Source organism: Doryrhamphus excisus, chromosome 14, assembly GCF_030265055.1.
Source record: "Doryrhamphus excisus isolate RoL2022-K1 chromosome 14, RoL_Dexc_1.0, whole genome shotgun sequence".
In the NCBI taxonomy this organism is placed as follows: domain Eukaryota; kingdom Metazoa; phylum Chordata; class Actinopteri; order Syngnathiformes; family Syngnathidae; genus Doryrhamphus; species Doryrhamphus excisus.
The window spans coordinates 20,505,279-20,527,446 of NC_080479.1; the positions used below are offsets into that span (position 1 = coordinate 20,505,279).

At 53.1% G+C, this 22,168-nt stretch overlaps 1 protein-coding gene across 21 annotated transcripts in view; it reads right to left on the reverse strand.

Moving 5' to 3' along the window:
- The window catches only part of macf1a (microtubule actin crosslinking factor 1a), a 93,783-nt gene that overhangs the window by 46,175 nt on the left and 25,440 nt on the right, over positions 1 to 22,168 (reverse strand). For 9 of the 21 annotated variants that reach the window (XM_058046367.1, XM_058046368.1, XM_058046364.1 and 6 more), the window contains exons 1-31: positions 15,004 to 17,754; positions 12,665 to 12,831; positions 12,191 to 12,303; positions 11,826 to 11,932; positions 11,638 to 11,757; positions 11,337 to 11,432; positions 11,078 to 11,205; positions 10,890 to 10,983; positions 10,659 to 10,813; positions 10,303 to 10,597; positions 10,102 to 10,230; positions 9,925 to 10,002; positions 8,845 to 9,006; positions 8,480 to 8,584; positions 8,320 to 8,415; positions 8,126 to 8,251; positions 7,102 to 7,254; positions 6,815 to 6,826; positions 6,296 to 6,450; positions 4,247 to 4,373; positions 3,981 to 4,164; positions 3,220 to 3,386; positions 2,962 to 3,140; positions 2,744 to 2,882; positions 1,293 to 1,486; positions 1,002 to 1,161; positions 824 to 907; positions 648 to 755; positions 482 to 580; positions 295 to 417; positions 124 to 215 (exon numbers count right to left, since the gene is read on the reverse strand). In XM_058046367.1, the coding sequence (XP_057902350.1) occupies positions 124 to 215; positions 295 to 417; positions 482 to 580; positions 648 to 755; positions 824 to 907; positions 1,002 to 1,161; positions 1,293 to 1,486; positions 2,744 to 2,882; positions 2,962 to 3,140; positions 3,220 to 3,386; positions 3,981 to 4,164; positions 4,247 to 4,373; positions 6,296 to 6,450; positions 6,815 to 6,826; positions 7,102 to 7,254; positions 8,126 to 8,251; positions 8,320 to 8,415; positions 8,480 to 8,584; positions 8,845 to 9,006; positions 9,925 to 10,002; positions 10,102 to 10,230; positions 10,303 to 10,597; positions 10,659 to 10,813; positions 10,890 to 10,983; positions 11,078 to 11,205; positions 11,337 to 11,432; positions 11,638 to 11,757; positions 11,826 to 11,932; positions 12,191 to 12,303; positions 12,665 to 12,831; positions 15,004 to 16,218 (5,162 nt within the window). In that variant the 5' untranslated portion in view covers positions 16,219 to 17,754. Of the gene's footprint in view, positions 1 to 123; positions 216 to 294; positions 418 to 481; positions 581 to 647; positions 756 to 823; positions 908 to 1,001; positions 1,162 to 1,292; positions 1,487 to 2,743; positions 2,883 to 2,961; positions 3,141 to 3,219; positions 3,387 to 3,980; positions 4,165 to 4,246; positions 4,374 to 6,295; positions 6,451 to 6,814; positions 6,827 to 7,101; positions 7,255 to 8,125; positions 8,252 to 8,319; positions 8,416 to 8,479; positions 8,585 to 8,844; positions 9,007 to 9,924; positions 10,003 to 10,101; positions 10,231 to 10,302; positions 10,598 to 10,658; positions 10,814 to 10,889; positions 10,984 to 11,077; positions 11,206 to 11,336; positions 11,433 to 11,637; positions 11,758 to 11,825; positions 11,933 to 12,190; positions 12,304 to 12,664; positions 12,832 to 15,003; positions 17,755 to 18,870; positions 18,964 to 19,054; positions 19,133 to 20,122; positions 20,213 to 21,253; positions 21,316 to 22,168 lie in introns of those variants that run through there. The other 12 variants (XM_058046376.1, XM_058046377.1, XM_058046378.1 and 9 more) reach the window with 4 other exon arrangements.

The following is a 22,168-nucleotide window of genomic DNA, read 5'->3' on the forward strand; positions in this document are numbered from 1 at the left end:
CATGTTCCTGCCACATTGTGCCTTTGGGCTTTACTTTGGTGTGGCTGGATGTTATTCGTGGAAGGAGCACCAAAAGGGGGGAGAGCCCCCGGGGGCGGCGTCATGTCTGACAGTGAGGCTTACTTGCTGGCCTGCTTGGACAGCAGGAAGACCTGCGTGCTCCTGGTGGCTTCAGCGACGTGGTCCTTCTTGGCAGCCAGCTGCTGGCTGATGGCCTTGGGAGGAGAACACACGTGCACGTGCATCAGGGCGGGGCTGCCACGTGCACGTGACAATGTAGCAACCGACGCTTACCTGCTGCGCCGCGAGTGAGGACTCGGCGTCGGGGCCGCAGGTCCGTCCCTGGAGACCTTCGACCCATCCCAGGAGGTCTGCCACCTGACCCACCCTGGCCTGCTTCTCCTCCTCCACCTCTTTCTGCAGGGACAGGAAGTGGTGGCAAGTCTGGTCCCGACAGGAGGGCGACCCAATCATCTCTCACCTCTTCCTCTTCCAGCCTCCTGAGGGCGTCGCTGATGTACTTGACGTGCTGCGTGGTCAGCGTGACCAAGGCCGTATATCGGGTGCGTAGGTCCATGAACTGCAGCAGTCACGGCACCGTCACTCATAAGGCTCAAAGGGGGGGACGGTCCCATGGGGGCACTCACCTCCTGAGTGATGGCGTCAGAGGAAGAGTGCATCCTCCTCCTCTTCGCCGGCACCTTGTGTGTGGACTCCACGAAGGCTCTGAAGGTCATCAGCTGGAGCTCGTAGTCCTGCAAAGACGGGACGGGACGCTCAGGACCCGGCGAGCGTAGCGCCACATTTGAGGGCGCGTGCGTACCTTGACCGAGGTGCAGTAGGCTTTGGAGTAGGTCTGACACTCGTCTAGTTTGGTCTGGTTGTCCTCGATCTCAGCCACCAAGGCCTGGACTCCATTTGAAAACGGCACGGCGAGGTGAGCTACGTGGGCCAAGACGTTCCGTGGGCGGGGGGATTGGGGGGGGATTGGGGCAACTCACCGTCTGCTGGGCCAGCTGCTCCGAGAGCGCTCTGCTGTCCGCCTGGCCCGGCTGCGTGTTCTCCTGGCGCTCCGTGGTCTCCTGGATCCAGCCCATGAGAGCCGAGTGAGCGTCTCTGTACTGCCGCAGGGCGGAGCCCAGGGAGTCCAGCTCTGACCGCCTGGTCCAGCAGGAGTCAGACACGACATTCATTTACCATCAATCTACTTCCTAAGCCTCCCGTTTCAGGAGCAAAGCCAGGAAGTGAGCCTAAGGAAGCTAACATGCTAATCAGCAAATCGGGTATCTCACCTGCTTTCCATCTGCTTCTCGACTCCGTTCCACCTCTCACGCATCTGATGGGCTCTCTCCTGGTAGCGCTCCAGCTCTGGGCCGCGGTCTGGGTGGAGCCTGCTGAGCTCAGACCCCGCCTCTTTGGCTCTCAGCACTTCCGACTCCAGGGACCGGAAGACGCCCTCGTGCTCGCCGAGCTCCGACTGACGCTTCTGGCGGGACGATGGAGAGTCAGCCATGAATGATGGACATGAACTTCAACGACCTACGACCTTTCCCAGCGTGAAGCTGAGGAACTCATCATGAGCGTCTGCCACTGTATAGACCCCCGTAGCCTACGTATAGACCCCGTAGCCTACGTATAGACCCCCGTAGCCTACGTATAGACCCCGTAGCCTACGTATAGACCCCGTAGCCTACGTATAGACCCCCGTAGCCTACGTATAGACCCCGTAGCCTACGTATAGACCCCGTAGCCTACGTATAGACCCCGTAGCCTACGTATAGACCCCGTAGCCTACGTATAGACCCCCGTAGCCTACGTATAGACCCCCGTAGCCTACGTATAGACCCCCGTAGCCTACGTATAGACCCCCGTAGCCTACGTATAGACCCCCGTAGCCTACGTATAGACCCCGTAGCCTACGTATAGACCCCGTAGCCTCCGTATAGACCCCGTAGCCTCCGTATAGACCCCGTAGCCTCCGTATAGACCCCGTAGCCTACGTATAGACCCCGTAGCCTACGTATAGACCCCCGTAGCCTACGTATAGACCCCGTAGCCTACGTATAGACCCCGTAGCCTACGTATAGACCCCCGTAGCCTACGTATAGACCCCCGTAGCCTACGTATAGACCCCCGTAGCCTACGTATAGACCCCCGTAGCCTACGTATAGACCCCGTAGCCTACGTATAGACCCCGTAGCCTACGTATAGACCCCGTAGCCTACGTATAGACCCCGTAGCCTACGTATAGACCCCGTAGCCTACGTATAGACCCCGTAGCCTACGTATAGACCCCCGTAGCCTACGTATAGACCCCCGTAGCCTACGTATAGACCCCCGTAGCCTACGTATAGACCCCGTAGCCTACGTATAGACCCCGTAGCCTCCGTATAGACCCCGTAGCCTCCGTATAGACCCCGTAGCCTCCGTATAGACCCCGTAGCCTACGTATAGACCCCGTAGCCTACGTATAGACCCCCGTAGCCTACGTATAGACCCCGTAGCCTACGTATAGACCCCGTAGCCTACGTATAGACCCCCGTAGCCTACGTATAGACCCCCGTAGCCTACGTATAGACCCCCGTAGCCTACGTATAGACCCCCGTAGCCTACGTATAGACCCCGTAGCCTACGTATAGACCCCGTAGCCTACGTATAGACCCCGTAGCCTACGTATAGACCCCGTAGCCTACGTATAGACCCCCGTAGCCTACGTATAGACCCGTATAGCGTGCGGCCTTACCTCTAGTTCGTCCCTGAGGTTTTGGATGGCCGCCGTGTCGGCAGGGACGACGTCCTCCTCGCTCAGTCGGCTCTCGTACTTCCTGAGCAGACTCTCGGCGTCCTCCAGGCAGCGACTCAGGACGTCCAGCGTTTTCAGTCTGGCGAGGTGAAAGTCAGAGTTAGCGATGGGATGAGTTAGCCACGACTCCATGGATCTTCTAGCGCCGCCACACTGACTTCTCCAGGAAGACGGCCGACAGGCTGTGCAGCTTGTCCATCTTCTCCACCGCCTGGTTGAGCTCTGAGCGCAGGAGGGGGGCGCCGGAGGACGTCGGCTTCTCCTCGAAGAAAGCCACGCAGCGGCGAGACACGGCGCCCAAACTGGAGCGAAGGCCGTCCAGCTCCGACTGCAGCGCCTAGACGTTACGGATGCTGGGTGACTCCGCTCTCGCTCACCTTCACCTTCTTCTTCTTCTTCTTGCAAAGAAAACTCACCTCGTGCTCCGCAATCCTCACCGCGCTGTCACCGCTGTCCCCCGAAACACCACTTGGGGGCGGAGTCTGAATGCCCATCAATAATCTCTGCTCCGCCTCGTTCAGACGCAAGGTGATGTTCTGGAGCTCCGACAGATACGAGCGAGACGTCGACTCGTCTTTCTCTTCTAGAGGGACAGAGGACACAACCGTCAGCTAGACGGACTAGATAGGACAGCTAGTCCTTTTGTAAACGGACAGCTGTAGTCATCTGAGCAGGCATCATCACTTCCTGCTAAAGGACTAGATAGGACAGCTAGTCCTTTTGTAAACGGACAGCTGTAGTCATCTGAGCAGGCTTCATCACTTCCTGCTAAAGGACTAGATAGGACAGCTAGTCCTTTTGTAAACGGACAGCTGTAGTCATCTGAGCAGGCTTCATCACTTCCTGCTAAAGGACTAGATAGGACAGCTAGTCCTTTTGTAAACAGACAGCTGTAGTCATGTGATCAGGCTTCATCAGTTGCTGCTAAAGGACTAGATAGGACAGCTAGTCCTTTTGTAAACGGACAGCTGTAGTCATCTGAGCAGGCTTCATCACTTCCTGCTAAAGGACTAGATAGGACAGCTAGTCCTTTTGTAAACGGACAGCTGTAGTCATCTGAGCAGGCATCATCACTTCCTGCTAAAGGACTAGATAGGACAGCAGTAGCGATTTGAGAGGAGAATGGCCAGGATGAACATTCCCACGGTTTTAGGACCGCCCCTTGGCGTGTACTCGCCTGTCTCCATGTTGTCCAGCAGGTCCTGAGAGTGTCGCTGCGCCTGCCGGACGTCCGCCTCCAGGTCCCGCCTCTCGGCCGGCGTGAACAACGAGCTCTCTCTGCTGTCGGACAGGAAGTCTGCTAGCTGGGACTCCAGGTGATCCAGGACCTGCTGGCGTTCCGACGGGGACTGGCGGCGGACCTGGAGGAAGAGTGGAGAGGAAGAGGAGGCGATGAGCAGCAGAGGAGACGGGGAGAAGGTTCTCCCACGCCAGGAGGCCCACCTTGTCCGGGTTCCACTCGGAGACGGTGCGGACGTCTTTGAGCAGGTAGTGCCAGGAGACCACGCTCTTCATGTTGACGTGGAGCTGGTGCCACAAGGACATGACCTTCTGGTACAGCTGCTCCGTCCTGCACACACGGAATCTCTTCACCTCAAACTACTGGTCTTATTCCTCTGGCTGTGTACTCCCCATAGTACCCATGTATGTGCTAGTACTCATGTCATGGTATTTCACTATACTCTGTGTACTCCCCATAGTACCCATGTATGTGCTAGTACTCATGTCATGGTATTTCACTATACTCTGTGTACTCCCGGTAGTACCCATGTATGTGCTAGTAGTCATGTCATGGTATTTCACTATACTCTGTGTACTCCCCATAGTACCAATGTATGTGCTAGTAGTCATGTCATGGTATTTCACTATACTCTGTGTACTCCCCATAGTACCCATGTATGTGCTAGTACTCATGTCATGGTATTTCACTATACTCTGTGTACTCCCCATAGTACCCATGTATGTGCTAGTAGTCATGTCATGGTATTTCAGTATACTCTGTGTACTCCCCATAGTACCCATGTATGTGCTAGTAGTCACGTCATGGTATTTCACTATACTCTGTGTACTCCTGGTAGTACATGCTAGTAGTCATGTCATGGTATTTCAGTACACTCTGTGTACTCCTGGTAGTACATGCCAGTCGTCATGTCATGGTATTTCAGTACACTCTGTGTACTCCTAGTAGTACATGCCAGTCGTCATGTCATGGTATTTCACTATACTCTGTGTACTCCCCATAGTACCCATGTATGTGCTAGTAGTCATGTCATGGTATTTCACTATACTCTGTGTACTCCCCATAGTACCCATGTATGTGCTAGTAGTCATGTCATGGTATTTCACTATACTCTGTACTCCCCATAGTACCCATGTATGTGCTAGTAGTCATGTCATGGTATTTCACTATACTCTGTACTCCCCATAGTACCCATGTATGTGCTAGTAGTCATGTCATGGTATTTCACTATACTCTGTACTCCCCATAGTACCCATGTATGTGCTAGTAGTCATGTCATGGTATTTCACTATACTCTGTACTCCCCATAGTACCCATGTATGTGCTAGTAGTCATGTCATGGTATTTCACTATACTCTGTACTCCCCATAGTACCCATGTATGTGCTAGTAGTCATGTCATGGTATTTCACTATACTCTGTACTCCCCATAGTACCCATGTATGTGCTAGTAGTCATGTCATGGTATTTCACTATACTCTGTACTCCCCATAGTACCCATGTATGTGCTAGTAGTCATGTCATGGTATTTCGCTATACTCTGTGTACTCCCCATAGTACCCATGTATGTGCCAGTAGTCATGTCATGGTATTTGACTATACTCTGTGTACTCCCGGTAGTACCCATGTATGTGCTAGTAGTCATGTCATGGTATTTCACTATACTCTGTGTACTCGCCATAGTACCCATGTATGTGCTAGTAGTCATGTCATGGTATTTCACTATACTCTGTGTACTCCCCATAGTACCCATGTATGTGCTAGTAGTCATGTCATGGTATTTCACTATACTCCGTGTACTCCCCATAGTACCCATGTATGTGCTAGTAGTAATGGTATTTCACTATACTCTGTGTACTCCTGGTAGTACATGCCAGTCGTCATGTCATGGTATTTCACTATACTCTGTGTACTCCCCATAGTACCCATGTATGTGCTAGTAGTCATGTCATGGTATTTCACTATACTCTGTGTACTCCTGGTAGTACATGCCAGTCGTCATGTCATGGTATTTCACTATACTCTGTGTACTCCTGGTAGTACATGCCAGTAGTCATGTCATGGTATTTCAGTATACTCTGTGTACTCCTGGTAGTACATGCCAGTCGTCATGTCATGGTATTTCACTATACTCTGTGTACTCCTGGTAGTACATGCCAGTCGTCATGTCATGGTATTCCACACACTAGACGTCCATCCACGAGGTGGGTGTTGCCCCGCCGGAACCCACGGTGCCCCCAAAGAGCGTCCCACCTGCAGGCGGCGTCCACGGCCTCCTGGTTGGGAGGGGGCACGGTGAAGCACACCGAGGGCACCATGGCCTCGTTTCCCGTGGGACTGATGACCTTCCACTTGGTCCGCTGGGAGTTGTCCTCCAGCACGCACTCGTCCCCCAGGCTGATGGTGATCTGACGGGGGGAGGAAGGAGGACAGGAAGGGAGAAACGAAGCGGAGGTCATTGATCATCCCCGTGACTGAAGCACGGCAACAAAGAGGAGCAAAGCTAGCATGCAAATGAGGGAGGAACAGAAGCCAAGGCTGATGCAGGAAGCGGTTTTAAGCGTCAAAGATGGCCGACGTAAAGGAGCTGCTTCACTCCTACGAAACCTCTGGTGTGGTTTGCAGCCGAGCACAAAGACGAGGCAACGTTTCCACCCATTGATTGATTGATGGAGCCCTGCCACAGATACATTGCGGCCCTGTTTGTTGGTTCACTCCTTGAGGAGAAGCACAGCAGGAGGGAGCGGTGCGAGAAGACGGAGGCTGCTCTACCTGAACGTTTGTCTTGGCAGCCCAGGCCGCAGACCACAGCGAGGCCGATGGCGGAGGAAGGAGGGAAGGAGGGAAGGAGGTGAAAGGATGGAGAGAAGAAAGAAAAGAAGAAGACATATTGACTGGTGCTCCTTTCCTCCGTTTTAGGCATGAGGACCTTTGCTGTACTGTCGCATGATGTCACGTGATGTCCTAAAGGCCCCTCCCCCGGGAACTACTACGTACTACGACCCCAGGGAGGGGGCCATGGGGGCGTACGGCAGTGTGCAGGCGTGTGAGCGGCGTACCTCTATTTGTTTGTAGTCGCACACGGCCCTGATGGGCGTGGCCACCCTCAGGGGGCTCTCGGCGCTGCGGGGCCGAAGCTGCACCACCGTCTTGGCCCGGCCCACCAGGCTGGCCACCGTGCCCCGGTACTCGATGAGCTGCTCCTTCTCGTCCTGGAAGACAAATTCACCATCAGCACAGCGACACGCACGCACAGCGGCTCTCTGGGGCGACGCCCACGCCGCCATCTCCGCCCACGCCGCCATCACGTTGGTGTGTAGGCGTGGAGTTAGCTTGTGAAATGAACTTAGTTTGAAAATGTATAATTTGACGCGATAATAGACGGGTATGAAGCACAAAGACAGGAGGCTGGATGGGGAATAGAATAGAATAGAATAGAATAGAATAGAATAGAATAGAATAGAATAGAATAGAATAGAATAGAATAGAATGGAATAGAATAGAATAGAATAGAATAGAATAGAATAGAATAGAATGGAATGGAATAGAATACAATACAATAGAATAGAATAGAATAGAATAGAATAGAATGGAATAGAATAGAATAGAAGCTCCATCATTGCCTTCAAGTGCCCCCATGCATTGATGATATGGGCATGTAGTACCAAACAAGCCCAGCAGAGGGGTAAGGAGTCAAATAAGTACATTGATGAGCCACTTCATTTCCATGATTAATTCCTGATTAATTTGTTTATTTCTTATTATTCCAGCCCCCTTGTATAATATCTATAATTATATATCTTGTATAATGACAATGACAATATAGGCCATTCCACTAATACATACACTATGCAGTGTATATTTTTTGTAGTAGTTATTTTGGTAGTATAGACTGGAAGTAGTATTTAGCAGTATTTAGAGTACTTATCTAATCCTACTTGCCATGTGTCAATCATTCTTCTAAAGTTGGGATGTGGTGTTCCAAATGTGTTGAAGACACTTGGTCACAGCTGTTTGAGATAGTAGTAGTACTAGGAGTACTAGTACTAGTAGTAGTAGCAGTAGTAGTAGAAGGCGGCCTACCATGGAGTCCTGCAGCAGGTCCTCCAGTCTGCTCAGCCTGCTGCTCCTGTCGCAGGTGTACTGCCTCTTGATGGTCTCCTGGAGCTGGCGCAGGTAGGACTCGCAGTCCCGGGCGTCGCCCATGAACTGCCAGACACCGCGCAGGGTAAGAATCAAACAAGGGGGCAAATGAAAGGGCGAGGGGCGGGTGTCACCTGGAAGTAAAGGGTGTTGTCTTTGAGATGTTGCTCCACGCACACGCACAGCTGGTCCACCCACTGCCACTGCGTCTGCAGGGCGGCCCCGTACGCCTGCAAAGGTCGCCATGAGGATACGGCCGAGCGGAAGGGAACCATCACCTGACCTGTACCTCACCTCCAGCGTCTGCTTGGCCGGGTGGTTGTCCTGACTCAGGCGGTGGGCCGTCTCCTGCAGAGATCGCACCACCTGCTGCTTCTCATCCAGCTCCGATCTCAGCTCCTGGGGACACCAGGGACACCAGGGACCACGGGACGCTTCATTAGGCACGCCGGCTTGTAGAACATATGTATGGGTGGCCCGCCTCGCCATTCAACCCTCCTTCTTCTAGGCTAAAGCCCCCCGCCCCCGGACAGCATGTACACTATGATGTCCCCCCCGGACAGCATGTACTGTACACTATGATGCCCCCCCCCCCGCCCAGCATGTACACTATGAAGCCCCATGCGTCCTCTCCCCGTCTGCGCCCTTCCCCCACTCACGCTGTACAAGTCCCGCTTGTCGGCCATGTTGGCGTTGTTGTGACTCCAGTCGTAGGCCATCTCTTCCTCCTCGCGCTCGTTGAGCCAGATCAGCTCCTCGGTGCAGTGCGCCACAAAGGCGTGGAGGCTCTCCAGGCTCCGCAGGCGCCATGACGAGTGTTCCTATGGCAACGGCAGCAATGCTCAACAACACTTTTCTTCTTCTCCTGTGTGCTTCCAGCACAGGCCAGGGCATGGAGGGATGCATGAGGTCAAGGATGGATGGTGAGCGTGTGAACGAGGTGAACACGTGAACGCATGAACGAGGTGAACACGTGAACAAGGTGAACGAGGTGAGCGTGTGAACGAGGTGAATGCGTGAACGAGGTGAGCGTGTGAACGCGGTGAACACGTGAACGCATGAACGAGGTGAACGCGTGAAGGAGGTGAACGCATGAACGAGTTGAACGCGGTGAACACGTGAACGCATGAACGAGGTGAACGCGTGAAGGAGGTGAACGCATGAACGAGTTGAACGCGGTGAACACGTGAACGCATGAACGAGGTGAACGCGTGAAGGAGGTGAACGCATGAACGAGTTGAACGCGGTGAACACGTGAACGCATGAACGAGGTGAACGCGTGAAGGAGGTGAACGCGTGAACGAGTTGAACGCGTGAACGAGTTGAACGCGTGAACGAGGTGAACGCGTGAACGAGGTGAACGCGTGAACGAGGTGAACGCGTGAACGAGTTGAACGCATGAATGAGGTGAACATGTGAACGAGGTGAGCGCGTGAACGAGGTGAACGTGTGAACGAGGTGAACGGGTGAACGAGGTGAACGCGTGAACGAGGTGAACGCATGAACGAGTTGAACGCGTGAATGAGGTGAACGCGGTGAACGCGTGAACGAGGTGAACGAGGTGAACGAGGTGAACGCGTGAACGAGTTGAACGCGTGAACGCGTGAACGAGGTGAACGCGTGAACGAGGTGAACGCGTGAACGAGTTGAACACATGAACGAGGTGAACGAGGTGAACGTGTGAACGAGGTGAACGCATGAACGAGGTGAAGGCATGAACGTTTGGAACGTTTGCTCACCAGCAGTTTGCAGTACTGATGTTCCAGCTTGTCCAGGGTTTCACAGTAGTTGCTCTTAAAGTTGGTGGAGACGTTGGGCTGGAAGATGAGGAAGATGAGGAAGATGAGGACGCGATGCTGAAGTGAGCATCCTTGTTTTGGGGTTTTGGGGTTGTTCCTGAGGTGAGCGTCCTGTACCTCATAGCCGCGTGCCTCCTGCAGGCCGCCCATGAGCTCCTCCACCGCAGCGTGCACGCTGTTGTGCTCCTGGAGGTTGTTCTCCACCGAAGGAAGGTCTGCCCCCCACTCGGCCCCCTCCAAAAGCTCCTGAAGCAAACACGGGTTCAACCAGAGTTCAATTGTTCTCCAGGGCCACCTTGGCAAGTCCGATGCTCTAACCTGCGTCTCCTCCACCCATCCCAGCAGCTCGTAGACGAACCTCAAGCTGCCCTCGTCCTCCGAGGAAGACATGGCCACCAGCTGGGAACGGGACATTGGACGCCGCAAGAGCGCCGCCCCCACAGCGCCCGCCGCCCCCAGCAGCATCTGGCCCAGCGAGAGCCCGGGGCCCGTGGCCCGCTGGCCCAGCAGCTCCTCGGCCGTGTTCCCTGGGGCCTGCGAGAAGTGACCTTTCCTGAAGACGCTGGAGCACTGAAGCCTGAGGGACACCAGCTCCTCTTGAAGGCAGGATTGTCTGGAAAAGAGCAAAACGGGCTTCAGAAGACGTCCTCCTGACCTCCACCCTGTGGACCCACCTGAAGGCCAGCTGGTCCACTTGGTAGTATTTCTCCTCACGGAGGACTTGCAGCTCCTGCTGGATCTGTCCCATGAGAGACTCAAAGTCCTGCAGGTAGCGGGCCAGCTCGCTCTCACACTGCACCACCTCGCCGCGCTCCGCCCGGGTCACATCCTGCAAAGCGGCCGTATCTGTCGTTGCCCTGGAGCAGCGTGGTGCCCCCCCCCCAAGCCCCCACCCCAGCACTTACGGCTTGGAGCGTGTTCTTAGCCAGGGTCAGTTTCTCCTCAAAGTCCACAGCGAGCTTCTGGAACTTATTTGCTCTCTGGAGCAGCAGCTCTAATCTGAACACACGCACACACCCTCAGCATCTTCACCTCCTCACCTCCTTCACCTCCACCTGGAACTGTGTGTGTGTGTGTGTGTGTGTGTGTGTACCTGTCCACAGCAGGCCTGAGAGCCTTCTCCCGCTCCAACATCTCCAGGATGAGTTTTCCCCACTCCTGGTCCAGGTGGTTGGGATGGAGTGCCTGAGGAAACTTGATACGCCCAAACTCCACCCACACCTTGGTGCACACACACACGGTACATCCATGTAGTACATAGTGTGTAGTACACAGCTGTAGTACTGTACATCCATAGTGTGCAGTACATGGATGCTAGGTCAGTGTGGAGCAGAAAGAAGAAGGTAGCTGACCTCCAGGAGTTTGTAGAGATGTTCCACGTGACCTTTCTCCACCTCCTTGCCAGGGATCTCCGTCTCCTTGAAATGGACGTACTGGTTGTAAAGTGCCTGGAGGTGGAGGAGGGAGGAGACGTGTTAGCCTAACCTTCCTTCCTTCCTCCCTTCCTTCCTTCCTTCCTTCCTTCATGCTGCCATCCCACGTCCATCTAGCCTCCCCCAAGGTGCTTTTACTTTGAAATCCCAGTTGCTGCGTCACGTTGTCCTTTTTGTTTTGGAAACGTTGAAAAAGCAGCTCGACTTGCCACAGCCTCACCTTGAGTTCCACGGGATCCTGGGGGAAGTTCTTGTTGGCCATGAGGGCCGTTTGCTGACGGCTCCACTGGAGCAGAGAGGAGAACCTGGCCTGATACTCCGACCAGCGCTGGTCCACCTCCTATTAGACCATCAGATATCAACGTATCCTCAACAACTAGTATCCTCCACACCGCACGAGTCACGTACTTGTGCTGCGATGCCCTCTCCTCCCTCGGGGATTTTGGGGAAGGCGTCATAGATGGACGAGACGTAGGTGATGACCGACTTCTCGTCTGGAGATGGAACATCCACGTCTGCCAGGAGAGGACAAGACAAATCAAACGCAGAACATGCATCGCTGTTTCCTACACATTAATTGGACCGCCACAGAAACATGACGCCTGTTAGCACCTGGCTAGCATTATGGGACTAAATAGCAGGACACGTGGACCAGTATGGGACTACTGAGGGCCACGTAGGCCCCTGTTCCCAGGAGACATGTCAATAGAGACGGCAAATGTGGTGACACGCTGATGATGATGATGATGATGAAGATGACGAGCGCGCCTCACCCTCGGCGTCCAACAGCCTGGTGACCCCTAGCGACTCTGCGATGTGGAAGGCCTGCTCCAGGTTGTCACGGTTGCTCTGCTGCGACACCGCCTCCATGTTGATCAGGTCGGGTCTGGGAAGCACACAAGCACATTGCACGGGTGTCAAAGTCAAGGCCCGGGGCCAGATCGAGCCCACCGTGTTGTGGGGCCCGTGGAGGCCTTGCGATGGCGCGTGTCAGAAACGGAAACTTTGTTTATTATTGAAGTGGTCTTCTCAAAATAGACGGACTTTGTTTTATTGGTGTTATCAGTCTACTTCCATGCTACATGTACTTCCTGCAGTGGCATAGTACTTCCTGCAGTGACATAGTACTTCCTGCAGTGCAGTCTTATTAAAAAGCACTTGCTTCTTAAATACTTGTATGCTGGCTTGACGCTGGCGTGACGCTGGCATGACGCCGGCTGCCCGCAAGCGGTGAAGAGTCTACACACCTGTATCTGTGCAGCAGGGCGTTGAACATGCGTCCGTCGCTCCACGACGAGGTGAAGTTGACGCAGCGCAGGCCCGGGTAGCCTTCTGTGGCCTGCTGGCTCCATAGCAGCAGCTTCTCCTTGGCGGTGAGGTCGCCCGACTCGCCGCACACATAGATCTCCGAAATCTGGGTAGGACATTTGGGAAAAGGAGCACGGACACTTTTAGGGCGTTAGGGACCCCTGAAGGAAAGGAGATGAAAGCTGCCCAACGGTGGAGAGAAATGACCGTCTACGGCTGCAACGCCGGGGGGAGATGAGGAACACAATGAGGTGAGCCCAGAGGCCCCCAACCTTCCGGTGAGGACCCCCACAGCCTGACGGCCTCTGCAGGTTTTTGTCATCCTGCAGCATTGGCACCCGACCATCAAGCTAACGACGCATCCATTGACATCCAGCAGCTGAACCCCTACACGCTACCATGGGAACACCCCTACACGCTACCATGGGAACACCCCTACACGCTACCATGGGAACACCCCTACACGCTACAATGGGAACACGCCTACACGCTACCATGGGAACACCCCTACACGCTACAATGGGAACACGCCTACACGCTACCATGGGAACACCCCTACACGCTACCATGGGAACACCCCTACACGCTACCATGGGAACACCCCTACACGCTACCATGGGAACACCCCTACACGCTACCATGGGAACACCCCTACACGCTACCATGGGAACACGCTACCATGGGAACACGCTACCATGGGAACACGCTACCATGGGAACACCCCTACACGCTACCATGGGAACACCCCTACACGCTACCATGGGAACACCCCTACACGCTACCATGGGAACACCCCTACACGCTACCATGGGAACACGCCTACACGCTACAATGGGAACACGCCTACACGCTACCATGGGAACACGCCTACACGCTACCATGGGAACACCCCTACACGCTACCATGGGAACACCCCTACACGCTACCATGGGAACACGCCATCAACATCCATGACGCCATCATCATCTTCACCATGATCCCTGCCTGCGACACGTTCATGGCCTGCACCCCCCCCAGTACACAGTACTGTGTATTTGGCCTAGTAATACTAGTTGTTGGCCACTACAGTACTGTGTATTTGGCCTAGTAATACTAGTTGTTGGCCACTACAGTACTGTGTATTTGGCCTAGTAATACTAGTTGTTGGCCACTACAGTACTGTGTATTTAGGCTAATAATACTAGTTGTTGGCCACTACAGTACTGTGTATTTGGCCTAGTAATACTAGTCGTTGGCCACTACAGTACTGTGTATTTAGGTTCCCATCATATTTTCTTGGAATGACTCAGCAAATGTGCATTAGCACCTTAGCATTCAACAACATCAAAAACCCCAGCAGTTAGCCGAGTGTACTATACTATATATGTATATGACAAAGTGTAAAGAGTACTTCCTGGCAAGGAGTGCTGGGAAAGCCAAGGAGGTCTGTGCTGCCACGATTAGACGGGAGGGACCGAGGCAGGAAGACGAGGGCAAAGCCTTTCATGATAATAGTAATACAAGGCAGGACGATAGCATAGTAGCGCTAAGTCAGCCTGGCAATAGACGCCAAGATGATAGCATAGTAGCGCTAAGTCAGCCTGGCAATACACGCCAAGATGATAGCATAGTAGCGCTAAGTCACCCTGGCAATACACGCCAGGACGATAGCATAGTAGCGCTAAGTCAGCCTGACAATACACGCCAAGATGATAGCATAGTAGCGCTAAGTCACCCTGGCAATACACGCCAAGATGATAGCATAGCAGCGCTAAGTCACCCTGACAATACACGGCAAGACGATAGCATAGTAGCGCTAAGTCACCCTGACAATACACGCCAGGACGATAGCATAGTAGCGCTAAGTCACCCTGACAATACACGCCAGGACGATAGCATAGTAGCGCTAAGTCAGCCTGTCAATACACGCCAGGACGATAGCATAGTAGCGCTAAGTCAGCCTGACAATAGACGCCAAGATGATAGCATAGTAGCGCTAAGTCACCCTGACAATACACGCCAAGATGATAGCATAGTAGCGCTAAGTCAGCCTGTCAATACACGCCAATGGCTGCAATCATCTCCTAAGGGAGCATTGGCTATCACTGATGCTAAGGGGCTGTCACTGCTAATGCTAATGCGCCGTTACCGCTAATGCACTGTCAGTGCTAATGCTATTGCTAATGTGCTGTCCGAAGCGGCCAAGTCCACCCCAGGTCCGCCCCACGTGGTGCGTCTAGACTCAGGTGGCTCCATCAGGCGCAGTATGGGAAACCAGTCGGGTCCAGCAAGCACAAACCTGTGCCAGGTGTGTGACAGCAGCCTGAGGATGCTCCACCCTGGTGTCCAACATCTCCATGGAGCTACTGGTGAGCGTCGCCCAGTCCGCCCGGCTGGGAGTGGTGACGGCTGTTTCTGGCGAGGTCAGCAGGAGGTCGCTGGCGTAGCCCGAGGACTCTAAGAGGGAGGACCTCTCCGGCGCACGGTCCGGCATGTCCAAGCCAAGAACCTCAGGAACCCAGGTGTCCCCGTGGGCGTCACTTTCATCCTCAGAGAGCTGGACTTTGAAAACGTCGTCAGTGACCGGAAAAGGAGCAGGCGGTTCTTGATGGACCTCCACCTCACGGTCACCGTCACCCCTCCACGCTGGAGAACCAAAGTCACTTGGGTAGACCGTCCTCACCACGCAGAGCTTCCCGTCTACCTCTCTGATGTGGACCACACCTTTGTGCTCTCCTGCAGAAGGCGTCACCTCCAAAGACTCTTTCCGTCTTCCATTCCTGGCTGCCCTCCCGTCGTCCGTATCTTCTTCACGTATGCTGGCTTTCTCCACAACCCCGTGGACTTTCTCCCGAACCTGGTAGAGCCTCCCCCCCCCTGGAGTGGCGCTGCCCGGCGCCGGTGCCGTGTAGACCGGGCTGGTGGTGGTGGTTTGGCTCGGGATGCTGGAGACCTCAACGATGGCACTGACGGTGTCTTCTTCTCCCGGAAGACAGAAAATTCCTCTCCAGGCCGGACTGACTTTGGGGGTATGCTGGGCTTCAGGGTTTGGGTATTCCAGCTTGGGCACCGTCAGACGGGAGCCTCCAGCACAGCGGATGTCAGAGTGGAAAGCTTCTCCAGCTGCAGGCTGCGTCTGACCATCAGGCTCAGCAGGACCACCATCTCTACTCCTCTTTTTTTGTCTACGTCTGAAGCGTAGCCGCCTCTTGCGTGCCAGTGGTGGGCTTCCACAGGGCTCCCCCTCTCGTGGGGGTCTGACACAACCTATGGAGTTCCCCATCACGGTGTTGACAGGAGACCTAGCGGCAAAATGGAGGAGAAATTTGGGGTGGACGGAGGATAGAAGCTGCAAGCCATCTGCAAGAACCTTTCCCCTTCGCCGTAGTCCCCGGAAGCCTGGGGCTTTGGGGTGGCATTCAAGGACACGTGCCGAGGAGGAGTCGGTGAGAGCACGTTCATCAGGACCTGGCAGGTTCCACAAGACTGGTGTCAGTCCAGCATCTTGGCTCATGGAAGCCCATGCTGCCGAGTTGAAGACGTGGTGACGTAGGCCCACCCGGAGCTGCCAGGATGGGATTCCCACGGCGTCCTGGTTGGTTGTTGGGGGAGTCACGCAGCCAATGGTAACGCAGATTGCAGCCAGGCTCAGCCAATCCTCTCACGGCTTCTTTGGGAGTGGGCTTCTCCTCCTCCTCCTCCTCCTGTTCCAGTGTGAGCTGCCGGTGGAAAGGCTGTCCAAGATCTCTGCTTCCTTCCTTTCCCGAGGAGCAGGTGGAAAGAGGATGCAGGATGCAGGAAGCTAGCTCCTCCACAGAGGCAGCTGAGAGACAGCCTAGCGTCACGTGTGGGATCTCCCACGGAGATGGATGGCATCCAGTCAGCTTCTAGCAGAGCGTCCGTGTGCCGTCAGCCAGCCAGTCCTGTCTCCATCAGGTGGTGCAGTGCGACGGAGCAACAGGCCCACAAGAGACGGGGGCTGATGTGGTCTTTGCCCCCTGGGGACGTGATGTCTCCTAATAGCGCCTCACCGCATCTCATTAGGAAGACGGAGCGGCACTGTGGAGTCTATCTGGCGACACGCTCGCCTGACATCTTCTAGGCTCCGCTCCCGGTGGAGCAACGCCAGAAGAATTCTGCATCTGCTGCAGGGAAAACCGGACCGTCGCCTGCCACTCCGGGTGGAAAAAAAGGGATGGCGATGCGGATCACAGGGCGTCTCCGCATGAAGACAAGCTAGCCTGGTGGCTGCAGCGTAGCATTGTGGCAGGATGGGAGGTTGGGAGGGTGGGAGGGTGGTCGGCCTGCAGATGAAGGCCAGCCTGGTTCTCCAGGGACAACGCGACGCCCCTCGCCTGGCTCGCTAGCTTGATGATGGCAGACGCCGGCAGAGGAAAGCTTTTTATCTCTGGGCTGCTGCAGCTTCCCTCTCCCTCTCTTCTTCTCTCTCTCTCCCCCCTCCTCCCTCCCTCCCTCCCTCGGCTCTCTTCTATTCCACTTCCTTGTTACGGCCTCCTTCGCGCTCTCGTTTAACCGTTCGCCACCCAAAGCACACTGGAGCTAAACGCTGCATTGAATGAACGTCTGCACGACTTCCTTGACCTTGTGGCTTCACCCGTTCTTGTCCATCAGCTGCCAAGGGAGCCTGGATGTCAACATCCATGCTACACATGCTACACATGCTACACATGCTACAGCCTTCTAGAGACCGCTCCTTCAGCACGCCATCCGCTGCATCACAGCCTGGCGTGCTCCTAACACCAGTGGCAACGCTGCAGCACATGTAGCGTGTGTGTGTGTGTGTGTGTGTGTGTGTGTGTGTGTGTGTGTGTGTGTGTGTGCGTTCTGGACCACACACACCCAGCTGAAGCCAAGCCACATAGGAAGCAGAGATCCGTCATAAACCAGCAAAGCATTATGATGCATGATGATGGCATATGGAAGCAGCTCACAAGGACCCGCCCACACGGGAACACTTTTTATTCCGGCCCTCGGCCTTTTAGCATTAGCTTAGCACCCCAGTGGAGCTCATACGGTCCATGACCGCCTGCTCGTCTATATAAGATAACACAACGTCCGCCTCCAGCCTCCAGCATCCAGCCTCCCTCCCTCCCCCCTCCCCCACAGCAGCAGACATCTTTGTGCTGACTCACACTTATGCTAACGCTAGCTGAAGGTGTCACCTTGTCTGGGTTCACACGGCCACACAGACTAGTGGTGATACGTTGCAACTGCAGCTTGAATGCTCCAACACAGAAAATGAGCCGCATCTCCAGCACTCGTGCATCCTAAGCTCATGAAAGCATAGAGGCAGGGCATGCCCATTAAGGCGCCCTAATGCCCAGCTATGTCATGTCCGTGTGCTTCTGTCTGCTTTGGGCTTTTTCCTTTCACAAAAAACAAAAAGAAGCAACAGAAAAAAAAAAAAAAAATTGCTCACATTTTATAAATGTATCATGGCCACCGATGATGTCATCGCCCTGCAACCCACCACCGCCACAGATACATTGCAGTTTTTCCTTTGATTATTACACTACTGCAAACAACTGCTATCAAAATATACACAATATACACAAAAAATACACAAATGCCAGAAGTCTTACGTCACACGTCAATGTGCAAGCAATGGATGACTTCCGTCATGTTGACAACCGCTTATGTCGACATGAGTAAGCCAGGACGTAAACTGCGTCTCCTGCACAATAAATAGGGCGTCTACTGTGCAATAAATAGGAGTCTACTGTGCAATAGATAGGAGTCTACTGTGCAATAAATAGGGCATCTACTGTGCAATAAATAGAAGTCTACTGTGCAATAAATAGGAGTCTACTGTGCAATAAATAGGAGTCTACTGTGCAATAGATAGGAGTCTACTGTGCAATAGATAGGGCGTCTACTGTGCAATAAATAGAAGTCTACTGTGCAATAAATAGGAGTCTACTGTGCAATAGATAGGAGTCTACTGTGCAATAAATTGGGCATCTACTGTGCAATAAATTGGGCATCTACTGTGCAATAAATTGGGCATCTACTGTGCAATAAATTGGGCATCTACTGTGCAATAAATTGGGCATCTACTGTGCAATAAATTGGGCATCTGCTGTGCAATAAATTGGGCGTCTACTGTGCAAAAAATGGCTACAAGCAGGCAGGAGTCAGCACAGACCTGGAAGTGAAGGATGATGGTCCAGATGAGACCCAGGGTGAGTTTGGGGTTGCCATCAGTGATGTCATCGTTTCTGATGTTGACAAGTTTGACCTGGAAGACAGCGAGCGGGTACCCTTGAGTGTGCGTGTGCGTGTGCGTGTGCGTGTGCGTGTGCGTGTGAAGAAGCAGAGCCGAGGAGTACCTGTCTCTGTTTGAGGAAGTCCAGTGCAATTTGGACATTTTGCAGTCTATGAAATCTCATGCGGCCCTTCTCCCGGGGCTGCGAGGCAAGACAACAACAATCAGGCACCACAGGGGCTGCTTTTGGGGTGCAGTGTGAGAGTGCTGCTGGTGTGAGGATGAAGAACACAACAACGTGGTGCGGGAAGAAAAGGGCACGCCGTGGCGTTCTTCATTGACACCTCATTAACGCACACGTTAGACAAGACAGGATTAGTCAACATGCGTGTTTCTTCCAACGTCAAACTGGGAGGGGTCAAAGTTCCCCGGTGTACCGTCCTTGAGGTCGGGGTGGCGTCAGTACAAGACACGCAACACATTTTTGGCTACGGGGGGGGGACATGGTGTGACACCGCTTAGCATTGGGTCCATCCATCTTCTTAACCAGGGTCAGTCATGGGGGGGCAGCATCCGAAGCCCAGGCCCAGGCGAAGCCCATGGTCTCTCCAACGTGACCTGGGTCTCCCCCAGGTCTTCCCTTGGGGAGCCAAGTCATTCCAGCCTGCGTCACACTTCCTGTCCGCCATGTGGGAACTCATGGGAACTCAGTACCCCATCTGACCCCCCCCCCTTAAAATACAGTACGTGTTTCCTGCGTGCATTCTCATCACTCTCATGCATCCTAGCAGTGTCAAGCTGAAGGGTCAGGGGTCAAAGGTGTGATATTAGGAGGGGAGGGGGGGCACGTACTCCCTGAGCTCCTTTAACACCATCATCATCATCATCATCATCGTTGCCGCCATCCTCCTCTCCTGTGAGCAGGATGAGAGGAGGCGCCCGTGAAGCGTACTCCCTTCTCAGGGAGGGGGCGCCTCTCGGTTGCTATGGTAACAGCAGGGGGCAGGAGGAGGAGATGTGGTATGAGGAGAAGGAGAGGATGAAGGATGGAATCATCAAATCTTCAAGATGGGATGTCACATGACATTTTCAAAATACAACCTTCTTTACTCACAACTCCATCAACAGTGTGTGTGTGTGCATGTGTGTGTGTGTGTGTGTGTGCGTGTGTGTGTGTGTGTGTGTTGCATACCAGGGTGACACCGGAGAGGACTTCCAGCAAGGAGATGAGGTTGTGTCCATCCCTGAGGTCCTCATAGAGGTCAGTGATGTGCTTCCTCACCTTCATGGAGAGAGGGGGGGGGCATATTTTACATTGGCAAAGGTGTTCATCTGACATGTCAATCTCAAAACAGGAAGGCTGTAGTACCGTCTGTCGCCACAAGAGGCCGACAAAGTCACAAAGCTGTAGAAATGGGGGGGCTTAAAACAGAATGGCAGACACTTTTCATATTTGCTTTCCTTTTGTACTAAAGCACACACACAAATGTAATGTCAAAATATAATGTAATGTCAAAATGTAATGTAAAAATATCATTTATTGTAAAAATGTAATGTAATGTCAAAATGTAATGTATATGTAAAAGGAAGTAAAATGTGTATATAGTAAATATATATGTTTTACATACATATTTGCATACTGTATATTGTAGACATATTAGCAACAAGCCTTTGTGGAGCTAATAGAGATTCATCACGAATATCAGGGGAAGCAGAGGATTGAGAAGGGGGGGCGGGGGGAGCCACCTGCCGTGGCCCAGCAAGGTGCACTGTATTCGGGCACACGGTCCGAGCAGCCGCTGACTCCACAGAGGACTCTGGCAAAGCTTTTGCAGTTTTCAAGCATGGGGGTGTTGGTGTTGGTGTTGGCGTCCCCCCAAGGGGTGGCAAAAGGAACCGGTGCTATATTTAGCACCGGTTCCAAAAACCAGACCAGTGACCGTTTGGTGTGTTCTTGGCGACTGGCCTATCAAGACCTGCACACGCACCACGGCCAATGATGGCATCGTGTGGCTGGCCCCCGCCGGCATGGGCGGCTAACCGCATCCCAAATGCGGCCCTGTGCCGTGTGACCTACATGGCCATGCAGCACCGCCTGCTCATATCAGGTTACGTGGGGGGGGGGGGCGCGGTCACCACAGTTATGGGGTCAGGCACACGCCTCATTCCTCAGTCATGCGACTCCCGGCGTTCCCGCTTCCCACCACCTCCCCACACTGTGTGTGTGTGTGTGTGTGTTCAGAAGCACCGTGTGAATAATAATCATGTGTCACGTGTGGGTGTGTCATGGCGAGCCACCCAGGAGGGTCCCCGTTCCACCTACCTTGATGAGATGCTTGTTGACCCACTTGGTGAAGGTCTTCTTCTGTACTCTGTCCCGCTCATCTGGAAGGACAATGACAACATTCACACTTTTAGACTGGTCCCATCACACCCCAGGAAAACCCGAACGGGACACACCGCTTGCCAGGGTCATCATCGTCATCATCGTCATCATCATCATCATCGTCATCATCATCATCATCGTCATCAAACACTCCAGCCAAGGAGCTCATGTTGTCATTGCCGTGCTTTGGTCCAAGAATGGACAACACCAGCAATACCAATACTACTACTACTACTACTACTACTACAACATTCACACACTCTCATTACTAGTACTACTACTACTGCATACACCCAATACCAATAGTATGACTGCATTCACCCAATACTACTACTACTACTGCATTCCCACAATAGTACTACTACTGTATTCACCCAATATTACTACTACTACTGTATTCCCACAATACTACTACTACTGCATTCACTCAATACTACTACTACTACTGTATTCACCCAATATTTCATGTCTATGCTAGTATTTCATGTCTATGCTAGTATTTCATGTCTATGCTAGTATTTCATGTCTATGCTAGTATTTCATCTATATGCTAGTATTTCATGTCTATGCTAGTATTTCATGTCTATGCTAGTATTTCATGTCTATGCTAGTATTTCATTTCTATGCTAGTGTTTCATCAATATGCTAGTATTTCATGTCTATGCTAGTATTTCATGTCTATGCTAGTATTTCATCAATATGCTAGTATTTCATGTCTATGCTAGTATTTCATGTCTATGCTAGTATTTAATCTCAATGCTAGTATTTAATCTCAATGCTAGTATTTAATCTCAATGCTAGTATTTAATCTCAATGCTAGTATTTCATGTCTATGTTAGTATTTCATCTATA